General features: G+C 43.6%; 1 protein-coding gene across 4 annotated transcripts in view; it reads right to left on the minus strand.

The window, feature by feature from the left end:
* METAP1D (methionyl aminopeptidase type 1D, mitochondrial) overlaps nt 1-23,499 on the minus strand; it is a 185,736-nt gene that overhangs the window by 73,754 nt on the left and 88,483 nt on the right. For all 4 annotated transcript variants that reach the window (XM_030209534.1, XM_030209533.1, XM_030209536.1 and 1 more), the window contains exon 3: nt 4,278-4,447. In XM_030209534.1, the coding sequence (XP_030065394.1) occupies nt 4,278-4,447 (170 nt within the window). The remainder of the gene's footprint in view (nt 1-4,277; nt 4,448-23,499) is intronic.

A 23,499-nucleotide genomic window follows, 5' to 3' on the forward strand; every position in this document is an offset into this window, starting at 1 on the left:
AGGTATAAATATCAATTGGGAAAGTTTGGGAGGTGTATATGTATTGCCATTCTGAAACACAGAATACACAAATACTTGGAATCACCACCCAAACCAGGCCCAGAACACACCTCCTCCCTGTACTTTAAACCCTGTGTGCTGCCATCTATAAGTGGCGTTATTTCTAAAATGGCCACTTATACCTATATGCTGTTTTGTACATAGAATATGTTGTTTATACATGCAAACAGCAGCATTCAAGGTATCTAAAATGTACTCCATAATCAGTCTTCAATTTGTATATAATAATGAAAGACCTTTTCACAGAGCAGAAATCAGATCTTATGTTAATGTCCCAACAGTATGAGGTAAGAGCATACTTACATTATGAGCCCACTAGGGACTATTTCTAGCCCACCTGTACGCAATATGTAAACCGCTTTGGCTATACCACAGAAAGGAGGCATACGAAGAATTTAATAAACAAATATATTGCAGAAGGAGGACAAAGCCAAGGGACCAGATGGGCAATATCCCAGTAAATTGAGCTGAGAGAGGTTTTGGCAGGTCCTCTTAAAGATGTGTTTAAATAATCTTTGGAGACAGGAGAGATTCTGTGGGATTGGAGAAGAGGAGATGTGATTCTTCTTCACAAAAGTAGTGACAGAGAAGAAGCGGGAAACTATAGCCTCACTTTGGTCATTGGAAAAGTAATGGAAGTGCTGCTGAAGGAAGGGAAAGTGAATTTCCTGGAATCCAATGAGTTACAAGATCCGAGGCAACATGGTCTTACCAAAGTCAAATCGTGCCAAATGAATCCGATTGAATTCTTTGACTGGGTGACTACAGAACTGGATCAAGGACATGCACTAAATGCAATCTACCTGGGTTACAGCAAAATCTTTAACACGGTTCCTCACAGGAGGCTTTTGAATAAACTCGACAAGCTGAAGATAGGATCCAAAGTGGTGAACTAGATTAGAAACTGATTTACAGACAGGCATCAGAGGGTGGTGGTTAATGGAGTTCACTCAGAGGAAGGAAAAGTGAGTAGTGGAGTGCCTCAAGGATCAGTCCTGGGGCTGATTATATTCAACATATTTGTGAGCAACACTGCTGAAGGGTAAGGTTTGCCTTTTTGCAGATGATACCATGATTTGCAACAGACTGGACACCCTGGAGGGCATGGATAATATGAAAAGGAATCTGCAAAAGTTAGAAGAATAGTTTAATATTTAGCAGCTAGAATTCAGTGCAAAGAAGTACAGAATGATGCACTTGGGGACTAGAAATCCAAGAGAGCCATATGTGCTAGAAGATGAGGCTGAAATGCACAGACAGGAACAGGGATCTTGGGGTTATAGTGCCTGAGGATTTGAAGGCAACAAAACAGTGTAACATTAAGAGTCTCCGGGAGTTTTGAACAGTTGTAATTAAGGACAAATTGTTTATGCAAAGAAAAATTGACCACATGGAAAATTTTAATAGGTTTAACCTTCATTTGTTGAACTTTCCTAGGACTCCTGGTTTGCCATCCCTTGATCTATCCAAAAAAATGTCTTCTTCAAGTTTTAAGGTTTCCTCAACAGTCTATTCCGCCTTTAAACAGGATAGACTAATGGCCTTATATTTCTAAAAATCTTCAGGGTGAAATGTTAAGGGAAGCTGTCCAGAATGTACAATTGGACTTGAACAATATCTCTGCAATTCTGAAAGATTCTGTAACTGAAAACTCTCAGAGGGCTACACTTCTCGTTAGTTTTATCTTTGAGCAAGGCTTGAATGCAGTTATGAAGCTTTACCTTCATAATACCCAGGCTTTGTTTTATGGCCAGAAGGTGTGGATCTATTCAGTATTACAAACGTTACGCAGGAGAGAAGGAAGGGCTTTTTAGCTCCGAGGCATGAGACTAAGGACCCTGTTTACAAAGGTGCGCTAGCATTTTTAGTGCATGCTAACCGTGTAGATGCCCATAATATTCCTATGGGCATCTACACGGTTAGCGCGCCTTTGTAAACAGGGCCCTAAAAATCTTGGGGCAACTTTTCTTTTGGCTTACCCTGTAAATGTCTGGTCAGACTTGGTAGGATTAAATATGTCTTCTTTATTTCTGAGCAGCTCAAGGCTTTCATTGAGAAGATTGTATAGTTAGGCTATATAATGGATTATAGGTTGTGGATATTAGTTATGTTAATGCTCTTTAATACTTTCTTTTTGCCTCATTTTGATCTCCTTACCTTTTAGTTGTCACTCCTCCGCTAAATGTGGTCTAAGGAAGATTGACTGTTTTTCTTTGGAACTGTTTCCTTTTGTAATTTTTTTATTGTACTGGTTAAAACAGCATAAATAATTTAAAAAATAATGAATTGACCATAAGTGTGACTGCTGGGCAGACTGAATGGATCATTCAGGACATTATCTGCTGTCATCTACTATGGTGCTCATTTTCAAACCATATGGATACCTCAAACTGCCTAAAAAAATGTCCACCTGTTAAAAACAACCAAATCCCGATTTAGAAACTCAGAATTTGGACGTTTCACACTGCAGTTTGTCCAAATAGCAAGGGGGTGTGTTGTGTGGGCATGTTTTGGGCGGGACTAGGAATGGCCCAAAAGTAGGATGTCCAACAGTGATTTTCAAACAGGAAGAAACGTCCAGGTTTAAAAAAAAAAGGACTTTTTTTAATCTAAATCTGTTTCAATCACATCCAAAAGGTGCTTTGACTGAGCAGCTGATCATTGGAGGGATAAAGGAATGACCCCTCCTTAATCCCCCCCCCCCCCCCCCCCCCCAGTGTTTGCTGTCCTCCCCTCTCTCCCCTGAAAGTGAAACCAGAAAGGAAAACCAGGCTGTATATCAGCTGAAGGTATTATGGCCATTCTGAACGAATCAGCAAGCAGTTCAGAGTAGTAGCCCAGTGGTTAGTACAGTGGACTGTAAACCAAGGGACACAGGTTCAAATTCCCCTGTAACTCTATTCATTTTTTTTCCTGGGGCTCCCTCCAGAAACTGAAAAATACTTACTGTACCTAACGATATAGGACACCTGCAAGCCTGAAGGTTATTGAAGTGGTGTACATTCAGGTACAGCAGGGAGAGATCACATTAAAAAAAAAAAAAAGAGTTACAGTGCTATTTGAACCTGTGTATTTTGGTTTACAGTCCACTGCACTAACCACTAGACTATTCCTTTGTTCTTCAAAGATGTCTGTGTGGCCATTTTAATAAGAATGCTGCCAGAAAGACAGCTTGGTGGCCCGGGAAATTTTGCCCCCCCTGCCCCCAGGGGCAAGTCAATGAACAATACATGTAGTTTTCCATAATCACAATCTCTGCTGGCAATATTTTTGGGAGGTGAGGGAGATGGGAACAATAATCAAAGCAAAAGCTTCTGTGAATTTTTGTTTTGATTACTAGTGCAAGCCATATAGGCATAACTGCTAGCAACCGCAGTTTTATTGTCCTCTTTGTTAACAAAGTGGCAAATGGCCACTATATGTTAAAAAGGTATTGGAAGTAGGACCCTGGACAACTTCTTATTGACACAAAGACTCAACATAAACATGCAGAAGTTCAGCTACAGGAGTAACAGCTGCAGGGCTGACACAACCAGTAGGCAAAACTAGGTGGTCACCTAGGGCAGCAGTTTCTGAGGGGGCAGCAAAGAACACCTACAAAAGCAAAACAAGAGGTCTTGACAGCCAAAAAACTCAAAGAACCAGCAGAACATACTTTCACCTGTGTTTTTATAGGATTTGTATGTGCTGATAGTTGAGTTTAATTATCAAACTCTTGGGAGGGAGGGAGTGGGGGTGGGCTTCAGGCTAGGAGCCTGAACAATAAGTGAGGAGGGGGGGGGGGGGTTAAGGTTGAAGGTATGTCTAGGGCACCCACTACCCTTGCACTGGTTCTGAACAGCTGGAAAATACTCTGGGACTCTTTTCTTAGTATAATTTGCTCCCTTAAGATGCTGTACAAGTGGACTGAATCAGTTTGTAACCACATTCCACAAACATTAAAGTTTAACAAAATAAATCATAAAAGCAGCATGACCTCTGCAATGTTCTTATTGCTTTAGCATAGAGGTTACAGGTTAGCAGTAAGATTTGCCACAGTCTTGAGTCAAGCTGCGATTTGGAAGCGTATCACATAATAGGTGAGATTTCAAACCCCAGTTCGGGTAACCGGACCAGTATTCAAACTCCCAGCTGTCAGGGCTTGAATACACTTGATCACTCGTGCAGTCAACCTTTATATTGACAGGAAAAAAAGGATCAGATAGACATTACAGTACCTCTGGAACTGGATGAGCTAAGGAAACTGTAGCTGGCCAGACTATACTGTACGTAGAACTTCTTTGTCTCTGGAAAAAGAAATATCTTCTTTGTTGAATGCCTAAATGCCTGTTTAAGCAGATATGATTGATTGGTGAAGAGAAAACTCTCTGACAGGCAGTCACACAGCCTGTAAAAAGAAAGAAAAAAACCTGTTAAATATCATTTAGTACCACACCATCAGTAAGCTGAACAGTCTATCAAGATGCCATCTTCCTTTAAGTTTATCAGAAGTGTAAAGGTTATGTTGTCAGTTTAGTGAAAGTTTAAGATTTGTCTATATAATCAGATTACAAATTCATTTTTACATGGCTAAATGGTGATTTATTTTCCTAAACTGATTATTTGAAAACTGCCTTCCCTCAGTGTGGATATAGTGCACACACAGATTGCTTTCTCACATCTGTGCACATTATTATTATTTTTTTTTTTACAGAAAATTCAAGTTCAAGTGCCCCCGGAAGAATGTATGTATTTTCTCTTTGAAAACCGGGTAAAATGTTCCTACAGACTGTGTCCCAGTGTGGACAGTTTGCGAACTACCTCATTAATTGTACTTGCACTTGGAAGTAATGGTAAAATACATAGGGCCCTGTTTACTAAGCCATGCTATAGGCACGCTAGCATTTTTGGCACGTGTGTTTGGCAGGTGCTAAACATTAGGTAGCTAACGCTAGATACGCCCATAGGAATATATGGGCATCTCTAGTATTTAGTGCACTCTGGGACCTTAGTATAATATAGGACAGGATGCTGTTAACACTACAGAGGTTCAAAATGAGGGGTTATCACGGATTCAGAATTAACCATGCAAATACATACAACCTCATTTGCTAAACTTTGAGCAGTTCTGTTTTTATGCACCTTCTCAGAAATGCCTGACCTTAAAACCATAATGCACTCCTTTAGGAGTACTGGCTAAATACTTTTACAATTGCTATTGATTCAAATTATCACTGCACATGTATTCTTGGTCTGCATTAAAGGGAGCATATCAGTCCAGTTTTGAAGGAGCACCCTGTTGCAATTTTGAGTTTAACTTTTAAGGCCATAAGGAGGTCAAGTTCTTCATATTTAGATAAGTCTCTGCCCGCTATACTTCTACTCCAGTTCCAAGCTCCATGCATGATGCCTGCCTTTGCACAGCAGCTTTGAAAGAAACAAGACAGTGACTTGACAACAGTCTTCTCTGCTTTAATGGCCCATGATGCAACACTACTGTCATCTTTGAAAACTCCTGCTAGAAACCAGTGGCAGGGGCTGAGAACTGGTGCTCAGGGGCCCTGTGACTGCCCCATTCCTTGATGCAGGAGGAGGGCGCAGGGTCGCTACAGGACTTGTGAATGCTGGCTCCTAGCCCCTGCACTGAGTTTTCTTAGGAGTTAATCATATAAACAGAGAAAAATTGAACAATTACTGGCTTACCAAGCCCCCAGAGCTTGGAAAGATTTGGCATTAAGCTTGGATAATTTACATAGTTACGTCTTATTTAAAAAATATCTTGACTATTCTTTATAAAAAATTTTTATGTTAGTAATTGACTCTTAGACTTATATGATTTTACTGTAACTTATGTTTGCTGATATTGATTGTAATTCCCAAGTGACTGTCTCGGTTAACTCTTGTAAGTCTGTAAACCGCTTTGAACTTTTGGTACTACAAGTGGTCTAGAAATTCAAAGTAAAGTAAAAATGATGGCAGATAAAGATATATGGCCTATTCAGTCTACTCACCCAGCCATCTACTATCCCTTCCTCTCCCTTAGAAATCCTAAGTACTTGTCCCAAGGGAGATATGATTGAGATCTACAAGATCCTGAGTGGTGTAGAACAAGTAGAAGTCAATCGATTTTTTACTCATTCCAAAAGTACAAAGACTAGAGGACACTGGAGGAAGTCACATGGAAATACTTTTAAAACAAATAGGAGGAAATATTTTTTTCACTATTCCCTTACATGGTCTGTAGCCCCGCCCAGCGCATCCCAGGATGCAATGGGCAGGGCTGGGCGCTGCCATTTTGCGGCGGTGTCAACACAAGGAAGAGGAGGGAGGCAGGCTGCATCCCTCCTCCAACTAAAGGTAGGGGGGCCGGGAGGGGGTTGTCCTTTATGCTGGACCACCAGGGATTGGTCGGACAACGCTGGGGGGGGGGGAGTTGGGGTGGGCTGGAGGTCCGCCGGACCTCCAGCCCCCCCCATCGCTAGCTGGGTGGGAGGGTGGGAGAGGGTTTGGCCACTAGAACACTGCAGGACCATTTTCTGGGGGATTGGTGGGGGGGCTGGAGACCCACCGGATCTCCAGCCCTCCCTGAACATGGGGGGGGGGGGGATTGTCGGGGGGACCGGAGGTCCACTGGACCTCCAGCCCCCGTTGCTCGGGGCAGGGGTAGACAGGGCCTGGTGGTCCTATGGACCTCCAGCCCTGTTGATCATGAGGGTTTGAAAGGTTTGGGCTTTTGACAGCCCCAATCTGTCAAACAAGTGCGGGAGGATTGTGCTGAACGCATGCTCAGGCACAATTCGCCCGCACTTCTACCCCATGATCAGAGATAATTGCGCTGCTTAAATTTGCATGCATTATCTCTGATCATCGGTATGGTAAAGCCCTGCGCTGTTCCAGAGCTATTTTTAGAGCGCTGTTTGGAACAGCGTGGGGCTTTTGACCATGAGGGTATCAACGAATAGTTAAGCTCTGGAACTCTTTGCCGGAGGATGTGGTAACAGCGGTTACAGTATCTGGGTTTAAAAAAGGTTTGGACAAATTCCTGGAGTAAAATCCATAATCTGCTATTGAGACTGACATGGAAAGCAACTGCTTGCCCTGGGATTTGTAGCATGGAGTGTGGCCACAATTTGGGTTTCTGCCAGGTAATTGTGACCTGGCTTGGCCACTGTTTGGAAAACAGGATACTGGGCTAGATGGACCACTGGGCTGACCCAGTATGGCTACTCTTATGTTCTTATGCTTTCTTGAATTCAGATACAGTCTTCACCTCCACTAGGCGTCCGTTCCACAAATTCACCAACCTTTCCATGAAGAAGTATTTCCTCAGGTTGCTCCTGAGTCTGTCCCCTTTTACCTTCAACCTATGCTCCTTCATTCCAGAGCTTTCTTTCAACTTGAAAGAAACTTGACTCCTGTGCATTTATGCTACAAAGTTATATAAACATCTCTATTATATCTCCCCTCTCCCGCCTTTCTTCCAAAGTAAACATATTGAGATCTTTAAGTTTGTCCCCACCATATATAGAGAGGTGTGGTAGCCGTGTATATATATATATATATAGAAAACTTACCAAATCATAATAGCCCTAACCCACTTATGAAGACAGGCCCTAGAGCCTGCTACTGGGAAACTAAAACAAGATGGACTGTTACATAACTACACAGACACCACATGGCAGTAGAATCCTTCACCACAGTTGCAGAACATGACTCTCACCAGATACAAAATAGGGAATCACAAAAAATATGTAGACAAAAACTGAAAGCAGAGATATCAGACTCTGCATGTCATGCAACAAAAGAGAACTACAAAGAAATGCATCTCCTCCTGTACAGTGCAAAATAAAGTCAACAGGCGTAAACTCTAAACACTGACATAATTCAGTCACTAAACTGGAAATAAAATCATTTTCCTATCTTTGTTGTCTGGTGATTTTATTACTCTAATCATCTTGTTCCCAATCTCTGGTTCTGCTTTCCTCTGTCTGAGCTCTTAACTCTGTTTCCAGAGCATCCTTTCCATTTAATTTGTTCTTTTCTCACCTCCTTTCTTGTTCACTTCCTGCCTTATGTCTGCTTGGCACTGATCTTTCACATTCAGTTTTCTTTAATTTTTCTGCCTCCTTCTCAATTCTATCTAGCTTTCCCTCTTCCATGTGCAGATTGTCTCCCCTCTTCCCTTCATATGCAGCATTTCATCTTCTCCCTTACCTTCCATTCATGTGCATTTCCCCCTCCCTGCCTTCATATCCAAGTGCATTTCCTCTTCCCTTCCTTCCTAACCAAGTGCAGCATTTCCCCCTCTCCCTTCCCTCCTATCCAAGTGCAGCATTTTCCTCTCTCCCTTCCCTTCTATCCATGTGGATTTCCCTCATTTCCCTTCCATTCATATGCAGTCTTCCCCCCCTCCTTTCCATTCCATTTATGTGCATTTCCCCCTTCTTCCCTTTCATCCTATCCATGTGCATTCTATTCATATGTAGCCTCTCTCTCTCTCTCTCTCTCTCCCTTCCCTGCCTTCCTATCCAAGTGCAGCATTTCCCCCTTTCCCTTCCATTCCATTCATGTGCAGCCTTCCCCCTCTCCATTTCATTCATGTGCAGCCTTCCCCCTCTCCCTTCCATTCCAGTGCAGCCTTCCCCCTCTCCCTTCTATTCATGTGCATTTCCCCCTCTTCCTGCCATCCTATCCGTGCACTCCCCCTTCCTTCCATCCATGTACATTTCCCCCCTTCCTTCCATTCATATGCAGCCTTCCCCCACCATCCAAGTACAGCAATTCTCCCCTTCCTTCCTTCATATGCAGCCTTTCCCCCTCTCCCTTTCCTTCTATCCAAGTGCAGCCTTTCACCCTCTCCCTTCCCCCCTACCCAAGTACAGCCTTTCCCCCTCTTCCTTCTCTCCTATCCAAGTGCAGCCTTTCCCCCTCTTTCTTCCCTCCTATCCAAGTGCAGCCCTTCACCCTCTCCCTTCCCTGCCTTCCTATTCAAGTGCAGCCTTTCCCTCTTCCCTTCCCATCATGCAGCACCAATCCCACAATTCAATCTCTGGTCCTCATCCTCATTTTTCCCTGTCAGTAGCACAGATCCATTTCCAGCTCCTTCTCGTTCCTACTGCCAGTGAAGCCTGGAGATCTCCTCTAGTCTTGCAGCTTCATTGTTCCTTTGGTTCCCCACTGAGGTTTTGAATGTGTGGAGAAGGCTCACTGTATGTGTGTTCATTCATGTATTTTTCACACACTACATAAGAGTTGGCATCGCTACTGATCTGAAGGGATTACCCCATCCTCTACTAATTTCTAGAGGGCTACTTACTATCTATGGCCAGCCAAATTTCAAATCTAGCCCAAGGACCACAATCCAATTGGATTTTCAGGATGTCCCCAGTGAATATGCATGAGATATATTCGCATGCACTGCCTCCATTGTATGGCAACAGATCTCATTCATATTCATTGTGGAAATCCTGAAAATCTGACCTGGCGAGGGTTGAAGTTGAACACCACTGCCCTGCAAAGGGGAACAGCTGCAGTATGGCCCAATCAGGAGAGCGAGTTCACACTCTGGGCCCCCAAGGCAGGAGAGAAAAGTGGATGAGAAGCACAGAATGACCGGGCTTTCTCCACCACTGCTTCCTCTCGTGTTTCCTCTGAATTAAGCAATGAGGTGAGCTGAAGTGAGGTGGACAGGAAACAGTGCTTTTTTTTTGTAGGAAAAAAGGTGCTGGTACTCATACGGTGCCAACCTTAAGGGCGGGGTCACTATCTATGGCTCCACTCCCACAGTGCAAACAAAAAAACAGCACCACGGGCTTTTAAAAATGGAACACAGTTCTTTAATGAATGAGCCTTGACAAAAAGACCCGACACGGGCCGTGTTTCGGTGACTAGCACCTGCGTCAGGGGTCACAGTGATGACGTGGAAAACTTGGGGAATAACTCGAATATATTCCTCTACAATATATTATTCCTTACCCCACTTGTCATATAGTAAAAGCTACGAAGCAACAAGGCACTTTCACTTTCTGTATCCAAACGGATGAAAAGCTTTTGTAGAGGAATATATTCGAATTATTCCCCAAGTTTTCCACGTCATCACTGTGACCCCTGACGCAGGTGCTAGTTACCGAAACACGGCCCGTGTCGGGTCTTTTTGTCAAGGCTCATTCATTAAAGAACTGTGTTCCATTTTTAAAGGCTCGTGGTGCTGTTTTTTTGTTTGGACTTTAGTTTGTACTTCGTTCCCTCTCTTTTGTTATATCCACTCCCACAGTAGCCACACCCCCACATTAGCCACCCCCATTTTACTAGCCATGGAGCATATAAAAATGTATCATTAAAAATAGTACACCCTAGGCCCAAAACAAGAACCCTGAAGACTGATTATAAAATAATATGTAGACAAAAAATCAGCTGAACCCCCCCACCAAATTCAGACTCTGGCATGCAGGATAACACCAGAAAAACAAAAAAAATGTCCCCTTGCAATAAAAATAGCAGACAAAAATTTCAAATATTCCATTCACTATAATACAAATTAACAAATACAAATAAAACAAACAAACAAACAATAAAAAGCACAGCTATCACTTTATCTTTCAGAAAATTCCTATTTGAGAAAATCTGAAAATTCTTGGAGTCACTATTGATCGAAACCTCACACTCGATACCCACGTGAAGAATACGATGAAAAAGATGTTCTACTCAATGTGGGAACTCAAAAGAGTAAAACCTTTCTTCTCGAGAAACATCTTCCGTACCCTGGTACAGTCAATGGTAATAAGTCATCTGGACTACTGTAACACAATGTACGCTGGCTGTAAAGAACAGACTATTAAAAAACTCCAAACAGCCCAGAATACCGCAGCCAGACTCATATTTGGAAAAACCAAATATGAAAGTGCGAAACCCTTAAGAGAAAAACTTCACTGGCTCCCACTCAAGGAATGCATTGAGTTCAAGATCTGCACGACTGTACACAAAATCATTCACGCAGATGCCCCACTCTACATGCTAAATCTAGTGGACCTACCTTCCAGAAATGCCAAAAGATCAGCCCGCAAATTCCTCAACCTTACATGCTGTAAAGGACTTAAATACAAGCAGGCATACGCCACTACCTTCGCGTACAGGAGTACACAGCTATGGAACGCACTACCCAAAGCCCTGAAAACCATGGATGATCTAATTAACTTTCGCAAATCTTTGAAGACACATCTCTTCAACAAAGCCTACAAAGAGAACCCTTAACGACACAAAATCACCACACCAACCCACCCAGATATCAAAATACACCTCTTACACTACCCTATCTAACACCTTCTTCTCTAATTCCTCATCCAATCTCTGCTTATTACCGATTGTATTTAAGATCCTGTCATGACTATGTCATAACAACACTCTGTAAGCTACATTGAGCCTGCAAATAGGTGGGAAAATGTGGGGTACAAATGCAATAAATAATAATAATAATCATCATCTTAACATAAAAATAAAATTCTTTTTTCTACCCTTGTTGTCTGGCCATGTACTTCTTTTCATTTGTGTTGGTCCCAGTTTGTGGTTTCTACTTTCCTCATCTTTTCTTAACTCTATTGCCAGGATTTCCTGTGTAATTTTTCTCTCCTTCTTTTCCTTTCAGTTTTCTTCGATTTTATTTTCTGCCTTTATCCACAATTATTTCTTTCTTACTATCCAATCTACCAGCATTTCTCCCCTTGCCCCCTCTCTCCTCATCCACTATTTCTCCCCTTTGTCCCCTCTTTCCTCATCCAGCATTTCTCTACTTGCCCCTTATCTTCCCATCCACTCCAGTATTTCTCTACTTGTCCCTTGCCCTCTCTCCCCATCTATCATTTCTCCTCTTGCCCCTCTTTCCTCATCCAGCATTTCTCCCCTTGCCCTCTCTCTCCATCCAGCATCTCTCTCCTTGCCCCTTCTCCCCCATCCAGTATTTCTCTACTTGTCCATTCACTCCCCATCCAGTATTTCTCCCCTTGTCCTTTCTCCTCCCCATCCAGTATTTCTCCCCCTGCCTCCCCTCACCCCATCCCACAATTCCAGCAGTGGGAAAATCAAGAAGAGAAAGGCTCAAAGCCACACTTGCACAGATGCGCACTGTCGGCTCTGCCGATCCCCTGCCCTTCTGATGTCAGCTTCCTGTTACAGGGCAGGGGATCGGCAGACACAACAGCGCGTGTCCTAGCACTGCAGGCCCGTGCTTGCAATGCTGTGCCTGTGGCGCTGCTGGTGCTGCTTCTTGTAGGCGTTAGAGAAACAGATGTGGCCGCGGGAGATGGGGAGATGAGCAGGGTAGGGAATAAAAAGGTGCCGGTACGCTGTACTGGTGCGTACCGGCACAAAAAAAGCACTGACAGGAAGGCTACTGAACTCCAGTAACTGATAGGTTCTTGTGCCTATCAACAGTGAAAAGTGGGAAAAGGCACCGCCTGCAAATTCATCTCATAAACAATTGGTACAATGTAAGTAGGTGATTTTAGAATGTGTACTGTGCCCTTGCTAATTTTCAATGGAAAATAACACAGGTGGATACCCTTTGAAAACTGTCTGCCATGTACATGGGCCAACACACACAGCAAACATGGCTGATCTGCAAGGCTTCGTTCTGTTTCTGTGAGTCTGACGTCCTGCACATACAATGTGCAGGACGTCAGAAACAGAACGAAGGGAAGAAGAGGACCTCGGCTGGTGGGGGTTGGGATCCCCCGCCAGCAAAGGTAGGCGACGGCGGGTTGGCGGTGAGGGGGGGGGGTTGAGAGAGTCGTCGGCAGGGGGTCCAGGGCCAAATCTACGGGGGCTCAGGCCCCCGTAGCCCCATGTAGCTATGCCACTGGTGCACATTGCTAGGTGGAACGCTCATGACATGCCCATGCTCCAAACACTGGTACAGGCATTTGCCATTATGCGTCATGCAATTAGTGCAACAATGTTCCAGAATAGCGCCCAGCATATAGGCATGTAAATGCCAATTTGTGACGTTATTCATGTGCGTAAGAGCAACTATTCTATAACGTATTCCTTGACCTGGTGCCTAAATTTAGGTGTCCTTTATAGAACTGCCCTTCACATTTGTACTTGAGACAATAGAGGATTAAGTGACTTGCCCAGGGTCACAAGAAACCTCAATGAGATTTGAACACTACTCACTGCTTTGACCATTAGGCTACTCCAAAAAAAATGTGCAAAAATATTGCATCTCATTTAACTTGAGCAACATTTTGAAAATAATATTATGTTTTGCCTAGTGCTTAAGTTTAGTTCTAGATTCTTAAAAAGTGGCAAACTGTTGTTTTCACATCTGTTATACTAGAAAAAACTCTCACTGACAGGTGGAATTAGTATAGGAACAAACTAAACTGAAGGATAACCTGGATAACCTGTAGGGTATTTATTTATTTATTTATTTATTTATTTATTTATTGGGATGTATTAACCGCCTTTATGAAGAGATTCGCCCAAGGTGGTGTACAGCACATTAGCAAACACGACTAAGCAAACTTTAATAAAACAAATGCAGGAAATTGTTACATTATATTCCTAGGACCAATAATGACATTTGCAAGAATAATATAAATTCACTCATCTACAGGACAGCTAGGGTTAAAGAATGCAAAAATAAATCCAGTTGTGTCCCCCCCTGCTTCCTTTTTTAAAGAAAGTATTTTTAGGATTTCTGCCCTGAAGCAGCATATTCACAGCTAATTCGATACAGCAACATCATCAATCATCACAGACAGGAAGAATTGGCTGTATCTCGCCAGTCTCCTTCTCACACTTCCCCTACCACTCTGAAAAAGGTTCTCAGTGTTTTCTTCATCTCAGTTAAATCCCAGCTCACAGCACATCCTCTCTTAGATTTCTTTCTTATGGGGAGGAGGGTTTAGAAGCAAAAGAGCCAAGACACGCTTGGGGAAATACCACAGCTGCATGTTGTGAAGCTGGGACTCCAATGAGAATCCCTTGAAAAAAATTATCTGTAAACTAAACAAGTATCTGTCTTCTGAAGTGCTAGGTTTTTAAGGCAATTCTTTAAGAAACAGTTTGATTTGAGATTACTGTATGCAATCATGCAGTGCTACAAAGCTAGTATAAGACACTTGTACTCTTTGTAGGTTCTGATCATTTATTGGATGGAAAGATAATTGAAAGGGGGTTTCTGAGACATCGCAGGTCCCACCTTCTTCCCCTGTGAGTGCTCACAATCTACACAAATTCAGCAGAATTACTGCCATCACAAATGATGTTAAACTATGGTGGTATTTTCGGAGATGTGTTGCCTTTGTGCGTGGTACCATATATACTCAAATATAAACCTATTCAACAATAAACCAAGATAACAGTTTTTACCCCCCAAAAGGGGGAAAACTGCTATTTACATTAAAGTGTACACTAACTCCTCCCCACGCCCAATGATGGGCATTTCTTCCTCCACACACCCCCTTTCTGCAGTTACCAGCATTTTAAATTCCACCTTCCCCACGTCCCCCGCGGTTATCAGCTTTAAACTGCAGCTCCTTCCAAGTGCTGGTTGTTTAACTCAGGGCCGGTGGGGTGTCCTTCAGAGACCTGGGTCTATAGAAGGGCTGGCTAACTGTTTTCTAATTGTCTGCTGCCGTCTGCAGGTAGCTGAGGGCTGCCAGAGAAGACTGGGGCAACTGGAGGCAGTGCCTCAGGTCTTGCCGCAAACCCAAAAGGGCTCACAGCAGGAAAACTATGGGGCGGTGGGGTCCCATGCTGCCAAGAGAAGAGAGGCTTCAGGCTATTCTTGGATTGGGTGGCAGCAGCTCCTTCTTCCTTCGGATGATGCTGACTATGTGCTGGACCTCTGCATGCTCAAGGTCTGTCGGCTCCCGCCCTCTCCAAGAGTCTCGGAGAGGGTGGGAGCTGGTAGGCCTTGAGCATGCACAGATGTTCAAGGTCCTGTATCAGCCCAGCGTATAGCTTTTGTCAGCATCAGCTGAAGTGGGAAGGAGCTGCAAGTTAAAACCAGTAACCGCACAGGGGGAGAAAAAAATGTTGGTTTATATGCGAGTATATAGGGTACACAGTAGCATAGGAGCCAGCTCTGTGGATGCTATGGGTGCTTGAGTGCTGCCAATATTGAAAAACATCTGGACTGTGTCCAGAGAGAGGAGATTTCTGTTGCGTTTAGCACCCCCAATAATTTAGAAAAGTTGGTTCCTGTGCATAGCAGTATTTTCACATGTAAATGCCCTATGATTGCAAGCAGAAATTTTATAAAAGTTACTAATTACCCATATATATCCATAGCACAATGATGCGCCGACAGAACTCCTGTGGTCATAGAGACCCATACCGCAGGAACAGTACCAAAACTTAGCTCCCCAATGCTCAACACTAATGGTATGCATGCTGTGAGACTGAAAGTAAGGGGGAGGAACATTCCTGGCGCATGTGCAAAAGAATTTTGCAGTAAGCACAGTTCTTGGGAGCATGCCCGGGCAAATCAGGAAGTGAAGCACATATCAGAGCCGTTCTTCTGCATCTTTAAATATAAGCTTTTCAACATTTGTTTTTTACTTGAAAGGCTTATATTTCAATGCAGAAAACAGGTGCCAATGTGTGCTCACACTTTCAGGTTTGCTCAGACCCAAACACATTTGTTTTTCACTCCCAGAACTTAGATGTTTACACAGGCTTCCTTCTGCTTCTCAAATAAATCAAAACTGGCACATTTTAAGCTTAAAAAAAAAAAAGACAGAAATCCTCTCCTGAAACACCCCATCACCAGCTCTGAGCTGGCGTTAGGTTTCCAGCGGTAAGGGCAGGTTTGTTTGTATGCTTTTCTCTGAAGCATTGGGAAGGAATAGCAAATGACCTCATTTACATCTGTTTGATTACATTTAAATACAATTTGCGCTAATTGCCTCAGGGGTCGGTGCTGGGGCCAATTCTGTTTAATATATTTGTGAGACACATTGCTGGAGGGTTAGAAGGAAAAGTTTGCCTTTTTGCGGATGACATGAAGATAGCCAATAGAGTGGACACCATGAGAAGGGATCTCCAAACGTTGGAAGAATGGTCAAGGGTCTGGCAGTTAAAATTTAACACTCAGAAATGCGGAGTGATGCACTTAGGGTGCAAAAATCCAAAAGAGATGTTCCAGATAGGAGGGGTGAGATTGGTAAGCTCGACTCAGGAGAGAGATCTTGGGGTGATGGTGTCTGAGGATCTCAAGGCGAAGAACAATGCAACAAGGCTATGGTCAGAAGGATGCTAGGCTGCATAGAGAAGGGTATAACCAGTAGAAGAACGGTGTTGTTGATGCCCCTGTACAAGTCATTGGTGAGGCCCCACTTGGAGTATTATGCTCAGTTTTGGAGATGTATCTTGCTAAAGATGTAAAAAGACTGGAAGTGGTTCAAAGAAAAGCAACAAAAATGGTATGCAGTTTACATAGCAAGACATATGAGAGATTTGCTCACCTGAATATGTATACCTTAGATGAACGGAGAACCAGGGGTGACATGATACAGACATTCAAATATTTGAAAGGCATTAATTCATAAACAAACCTTTTCCAGAAAAGGGAAGGTGATAGAACTAGAGGACATGAATTGAGGTTGAAGGGAAGCCAACTCAGGAATGTCAGGAAGTATTTTTTCACCGAGAGGGTGGTGGATACTTGGAATGCCCTTCCATGGCAGGTAGTGGAGATGAGAACTGTAACGGAATTCAAAAATGTGTGGGATAAGCACGTATGAATCCTGTTTAGAAGGATTCAATCCAAAGAAGCTTAGTGGAGACTAGGTGGCAACACTGGTAATTGGGAAGCAAAGCCAGTACTGGGCAGACTTCTACAGTCTGTACTCTGATCATGTGTGGATAGATTTGGAAGGGCTGGAATGGAGCTTTTCAAGGGTTTCTAACTACATCAAAAGTTTTAGAACAAGGACAGTGCCGAGTAGAGAATGACACGGGAGCAGGTAATTGTGGTAATCCGCAGTAAAACCGCAGGAATGGGGAAAATTTTCAACGTTTTATTGCGGGTGCAAAAAGAGGTTATTTCCCCGCCCCACAGGAGCAGTAATAACCCCTGCACCCACGGTACAACAGATGCCTACCCATGGGCGTAGTTTTGGGGGGCGAGGGGACATTGTCCCCCCAAAAGCAGGGCTGGCACAATGCTGCAGGCAGCTCTTCCCGTCCTCAGCTCCCGGACAGGCTTCCTCTTTGTTCCTTCCTTCCTTCCTTCCTTCCTTCCCGCCACCACGCACCCCCCCCCCCCCTCGCGTGTTTAAACCTTTTATTTTCCTCGCAGTGAAGTGCACAACACAGTGGGCTTGCCTCCAGCCTTTCCCTTCCATCACTCAGTGTCCCGCCTTCTTGCGATGATGTATTTCCTGTTTCTGCGAGGGCGAAACACTGTGTGAGGGAAGGGAAAGGTTGGAGGTGAGCCCGCTGTGCTGTGTGTTTCACTGCCGTCGCTACAAGGAAAATAAAAGGTTTAAACGCGCAGGGGAGGGGGACAGGAAGGAACGGAGAGGAAGGCTGTCGGGGAGCTGAGGGAGGGCAGGGAGAATTACTGGACATGGATGGGAGGGGAGGGGGAGAGAAGAGATCACTGGACATGGAGAGGAGGGGAGGGGGAGAGAAGAGATCGCTGGACATGGAGAGGAGGGGAGGGCAGGGGAGAATTGCTGGACGTGGAGAGGAAGGAAGGGGAGAGGAGAATTGCTGGACATGGATGGATGGAGGGGAGGGCAGGGGAGAGAGGACAATTACTGGACATGGGTGGATGGAGGAGAGGGCAGGGGAGAATGGAGAATTGCTGGACCTCGATGGATGGAGGGGGCAGGGGAGAGATGCTGGACATGTATGGATGGAGGGGGCAGGGAGAGAGGAAAATTGCTGGATATGGATGGATGGAGGGAAGGGCAGGGAGAGAGGAAAATTGCTGGATATGGATGGATGGAGGAAAGGGGAGAGAGGAGAATTGCTGGACACGGATGGATGAATGGAGGGGGCAGGGGAGAGAGGAGAATTGCTGGACACGGATGGATGAATGGAGGGGGCAGGGGAGAGAGGAGAATTGCTGGACATGGATGGATGAATGGAGGGAGCAGGGAAGAGAGCAAATTTGCTGGATATGGATGGATGGAGGAGAGAGCAGGGGAGAATAGAGAGTTGCTGGACACGGATGGATGGAGGGGAGAGAGGAGAATTGCTGGACACGGATGGATGGAGGGGAGAGAGGAGAATTGCTGGACACGGATGGATGAATGGAGGGGGCAGGGAAGAGAGCAAATTTACTGGATATGGGTGGATGGAGGAGAGGGCAGGGAAGAATGGAGAGTTGCTGGACATGGATGGATGGCGGGGAGGGCAGGGGAGAGAGAAGAATTGCTGGACATGGATGGATGAATGGAGGGGGCAGGGGAGACAGCAAATTTGCTGGATATGGGTGGATGAAGGAGAGGGCAGGGGAGAATGGAGAGTTGCTGGACATGGATGGAGTGGACAGCAGGGAAGAGAGGAGAAATGTTGGACAAGGATGGAGGGAAGGAAAGCAACACCAGACTTTGTGGAGGGGGAGAGGGAGGGAAAGTGACACCGGACCTTGGAGGGAAGGAAGAAGGGAGGGTGGGAGAGTGACATGACCTTGCAAGGGGGGAGAGGAAGGAAGGGCTTGGGGTATAGGGCCTTGGAAGCAAGGGAATGAAAGAGGGAAACGGATGGAGCTGGGGACTGATAGGGTGATGAGATCCAGTGGAGGATAGATGAGGGCTAATAGGATGGGAATGAGGGCTAAGGAAGTGGGTGAAAAAAAGATAGGGGTTTAGGAGACTGGATATTAAGTGAGAGACAGAGGGAGGAATGGTAATAGCTAGTAGGTAGATGAGAAGTGAAACAGAGACTAAGGTGAGAGAAAGGAGGGATAAACACAAATAAGGAGGGGGGGACATGAAATGAAAGGTCACTGCCAGACAGATGTACAGAAGGAAAGGACAAAGCCAAGAGGAGAGAGAAGAAATGGAAACGCCAACGTGGAAAAGAATTTAGAGAAGACGGACACATGGAAAGTGGAAAAGAGACTGGGACCTGCCCAATTAGAAAAATAAAGTGCTCGGAGAACAAAGGTAGAAAATAAATATTTTTATTTAATACTTTTTAAGGACTGAGATTGCCTGCTTTGTGAAATGTACGTCTTTTCTATTTTTGTATTTTGCAGAGTGCAGGAGAAAATACATTTCTGTTTCTCTTTTACCAGTGTTTACCTGGCTTTCTTGAGGGAGATCTCTATTTCAGTTTTTCTGTGGTTCCCTGTTTTGTATAGTGAAAAAAGAATTAAATGTGCTTGGAGTTGTAGAATGATTAGAAAAATTAGTGTTCATTATTGCTTGTTATGTGAATGAATATTCATTCACATGAATGAGTGTTCATTATTGCTTGCCAGACCAGTCCAGTATTATTACATTTTAAGGGCATTTGTTTTAATTCGTGTATGAAGTCCTTACATGCACATGATTTTGCTTTTTAAACCCAAAGGTAAATCTCAAGTGTGGTTAAACAGTGAGGCTTCTGTGGATAGGGACAGAGTTCGCGGGGACAGGGTTAGAGTTCGTGGGGACGGGGCGGGGATAGAGTTTGCGGGGAGTTTGTCCCCGCGTCATTCTCTAGTGCCGAGCAGACTTCTACGGTCTGCACCCTGATCGTGGCTGGATAGATTTGAATGGGCTGGAATGGAGCTTTTCAAGGGCTTCGCTAACAACTTCAAAAGTTTTAGAACAAGGACAGTGCCAGGCAGACTTCTATGGTCTATGCCCTGAAAGTAGCATGGACAAATCAATATCAAGTATAATGTCACCTCATAGCTTATGTAATTAGTTTATGTTCTTGGGCAGACTGGATGGACTGTACAGGTCTATATCTGCCATCATCTACTATGTTAAGTTACTGTGTATGTTATTTGCACCTGTGCTTTCTGTGGGTACTTGTTTTCACTGAAAATAATGCATTTTCAAATCTATGTGCAATCTACGTGGCTTATTTTCCTCTCCTAACTTAGGGGTCCCTTTAACTAAGCTGTAGCAAAAAGTGGGATTTTCCTGTGTGCTAAGGTCATTTTCACTGCAGCTGTAAAAATGGCCTTTTGGCCATCAAAAATGTTTCCCATATGAGCACTTACCACCACCCATTTTGTAGGCAGTAAGAGCTGGTAATGTAGCTGCACTGATTAGTGCAGGAACACCCTCTCTGACCCCCTTACATACCCCCTCAAAAAAATTTGAAAATATGTTTTAGCACGCGGTTAGCACATGCTGTTTTGGCAATTATCGCGGGACACCCAAGCTTGTCCAACAGTATGCCATTTTAAGCTGTGTTAGGCATACATTAGCGCCTAACACAGCTTGGTAAAAGGGCCTTTTAAACAGGCCATATTTTATCCTTATTTTATAAAAGTTGGTGCAAATTCCTATGCACAAATTTACAGCTTCTCCAAAGTTGTGTGAGGAAAAGGAAGAGGGGAGGAAGAGGAGAAGACCCAGAGTATGCCCTGACTAAATAAATCTAACTGCTGTGATCTGGCTGAGATATCGCTTTTAGCAGTTTTAGTGCTATTTTTTCATCTGACCTACAAGGCACTTTTTTCTACAGATAACACTAGACCCCTCATGCAGGCCTCACGGCCGAAACACGTCATGTGTCGGGTCAATTCTGCTACTGTTAATAAAGACCTTGTTCAGGAAGACACTCATTGTGAGAGGACCTTTTTTTGGATCCACTGTGTGTTTTGCCTATCGTTGGTTTCCTGTGGAGAGCTCACCTTCTGTGGGTGTTTGCATATTTTATAAATATGCATGCACATCACAACTCTGCTCTCACTGCACCCAAATTATGCCCCTGGAAACACGTATGGCACACGTATATAGCCAGAAACAGAGGAGTAAGCGTGATCAACAGGACACTTCCAAAGAGACAAAAAATAAAGAATAAAAAATGTTCTTTAATAGTGGAAGATAAAACTTGACATGGCACCATATTTCAGCGATAAACGCCTGCCTCAGGAGTCTGTATGTGGTAAAAGCCAGTAGGTAGAGCTGAACCAAATCAAGCCTTTATAAAGACTGATTGGTGAATATACAAGATACATTGGTGAAAAAGCACGAGCAAAACTGTAAGAAGAATCTTGTCCGCAAAAAAAATTGCCGTGTCGAGTCTTATCTTCCACTATTATAGAACATTTTTTTATTCCTTATTTTTTTTGTCTCCTTGGTCTCTTTGCAAGTGTCCTGTTGATCATGCTACTCCTCTAGAGGTTTCTGCGTTTCCCCTCGTAGCGGATCCAGTTTCTCCACTTTTGTGCTTGTTTTTGACACGTATATATATACCCATGCATAAATTGCCACACAATTTTATAAACGGCTTTTGTCACACACAGGAATATCTTAATAAAATTACCCCTTCATATGAATTTGTGGCCACTTTAGGGAGGGCATTTTTCCTACAGTTGATAGCTGAATACAATAAAGGGCTTTGACACTGACCCTCTGAAATAAATGAGTCATATCTGAACTTGTGGTGTGTGAGAATATGCTTAAACATAGAGGATGCCTGGTAATTGTTGTTGCAGTTTGCGCAAGAATGGTCTACATTCCAGCCATACCATTGCTTTTATCCAAGGTCTCTTCCGTTGCCAGGTCCTGGCCTTCCCGCCAACTAAATGATTCTATTCCTCTGTCACCTACAGTGCCATGATCTCCTCTGCAACTGGGCTGCTCTATGTAGCATTGCACACATGTATACAAAAAGCAGTTTATGTGGTTGAGTTGAAGTTTGCTGACTGAGTCAGGTTGTCTCATGCTATAGACAAAGTATCATAGAGCGGATGAACATCATCTAAATACAGAACGTAGAGTCATCTTACTCCAGCTTCAAAAAACCCCACCAAAATCCTGGCTCTTTATTCAAACTTTCATCTCTTAGCTCCATGCAAGCCTATATCTTCAACTGCTCTTTCTGTTTTTGGGGGGTCTTTTATGTCTACATTTTTCTTAGCTTTACTATTAACTTATTTTAATCATATAAACCGCCTAGTGAAACTTTTATGGAGCAATCTGCAATATCTCAAAGAGACGACAAATAAATAAAATAATGCTTCAGCCACCCCTCCCTCCCTCCTACGCGGTTCAGGCTCAGCTCAATCATTTGAGCCACATGGCACTCCATACATTAATCTATGGCAATTCAAACAGATAAACTGAGATGTGAACTCTGTGGGAGGAAAAGGATGCATGCAGTGGGTTAGCAAAGCGCTGGGCTATTATAGCAGGGGACCCCATGGTAGAGGAGAGTCAGGTAGGGTGTGGTCCACCCTGAATTCTGATAAACACTTTTTATGGCCAATAGAACATGTCCAAAGGGGAGTGATCTTTTTCTGTTATCATGGCTCTTGGAATAAAAGGTGTTCTACTGTAGTTGGATAAATCTGTTATGTGTATTCTGAATACAACACATTTCAAATTTAATTCCCTATTTCTTTAGTGCATGTGTCTGAATTAAAAAGTGAAAGATTAAAAAGATTTTTTTCCATGGTTCTAAATGACACTTGTGACAGAACTGAAGATCGCATTTCATGAGCAATAACCTGTGCATTTGCTACAGAACAGAACGACACAGTGAAATGCCTGAGGCGGGAGACAAAACTGATTGAGCAAAGCAGAGGGACAAGAGCCCTTGAAACTAAACAAAAGCAAATTCATTCTGTTGACAGATGTTGATTACATCAAAGCTATAAAGAGACATTTCTCTGCAGCCAATACATCTTTATTATCTGTACCTTAGGATATAAAATGTCTGCTTCAAATCCTAATCAACAGGATCTCATATGCAAGAGTTTTCAGATCAGTCAAAGCCTGTTGTAATGAGGTTCTCAGTGCAGGCTTCTCTAAACAACAGTGTATTTACATGGCGAGGCCTGCTTACTTGTGCTAGCCACACCACCATCAGGCCTTGCTACCAGGGGTTAATTCTTCTGGCAGCCAAATAAAATACAGAGAGATTAGTGTAATTATGGAGACAGTCAAAGGGCAGGCTCAATTTTGAAATCCATTTGCATGGACAAGGTCCTCCAATTTAGCTTACAGGAAACAGGCTGCTTAAGGGAGCCTCCTTTTCTCCAGATGCTGCGCCCGCTCTTACTTTATTTCAGGAAGTCATGGGATATGGACACCATGCTTCACTGTTTCCTGACTTGCAGGCTCATGGTGTTATTACACTGCGGCTAGAAACTGAAAAAAATGTTTCCTCACGTTAGCTCTCTTTGGCAAAAACACAGCAAAAGTTACCAGGCTAATTTAAAAACAGTTCTTACAAAAAAGAAGTCCCTATATTCAAGATTGGCCTTAGATCTTACCAAGATGTTTTAGTATTAATTTTTAAAACCAAAGTGTTAATAGTAGCATGCTATATTTATTG

This window comes from Microcaecilia unicolor, chromosome 7 (genome assembly GCF_901765095.1).
Source record: "Microcaecilia unicolor chromosome 7, aMicUni1.1, whole genome shotgun sequence".
Lineage (NCBI taxonomy): Eukaryota > Metazoa > Chordata > Amphibia > Gymnophiona > Siphonopidae > Microcaecilia > Microcaecilia unicolor.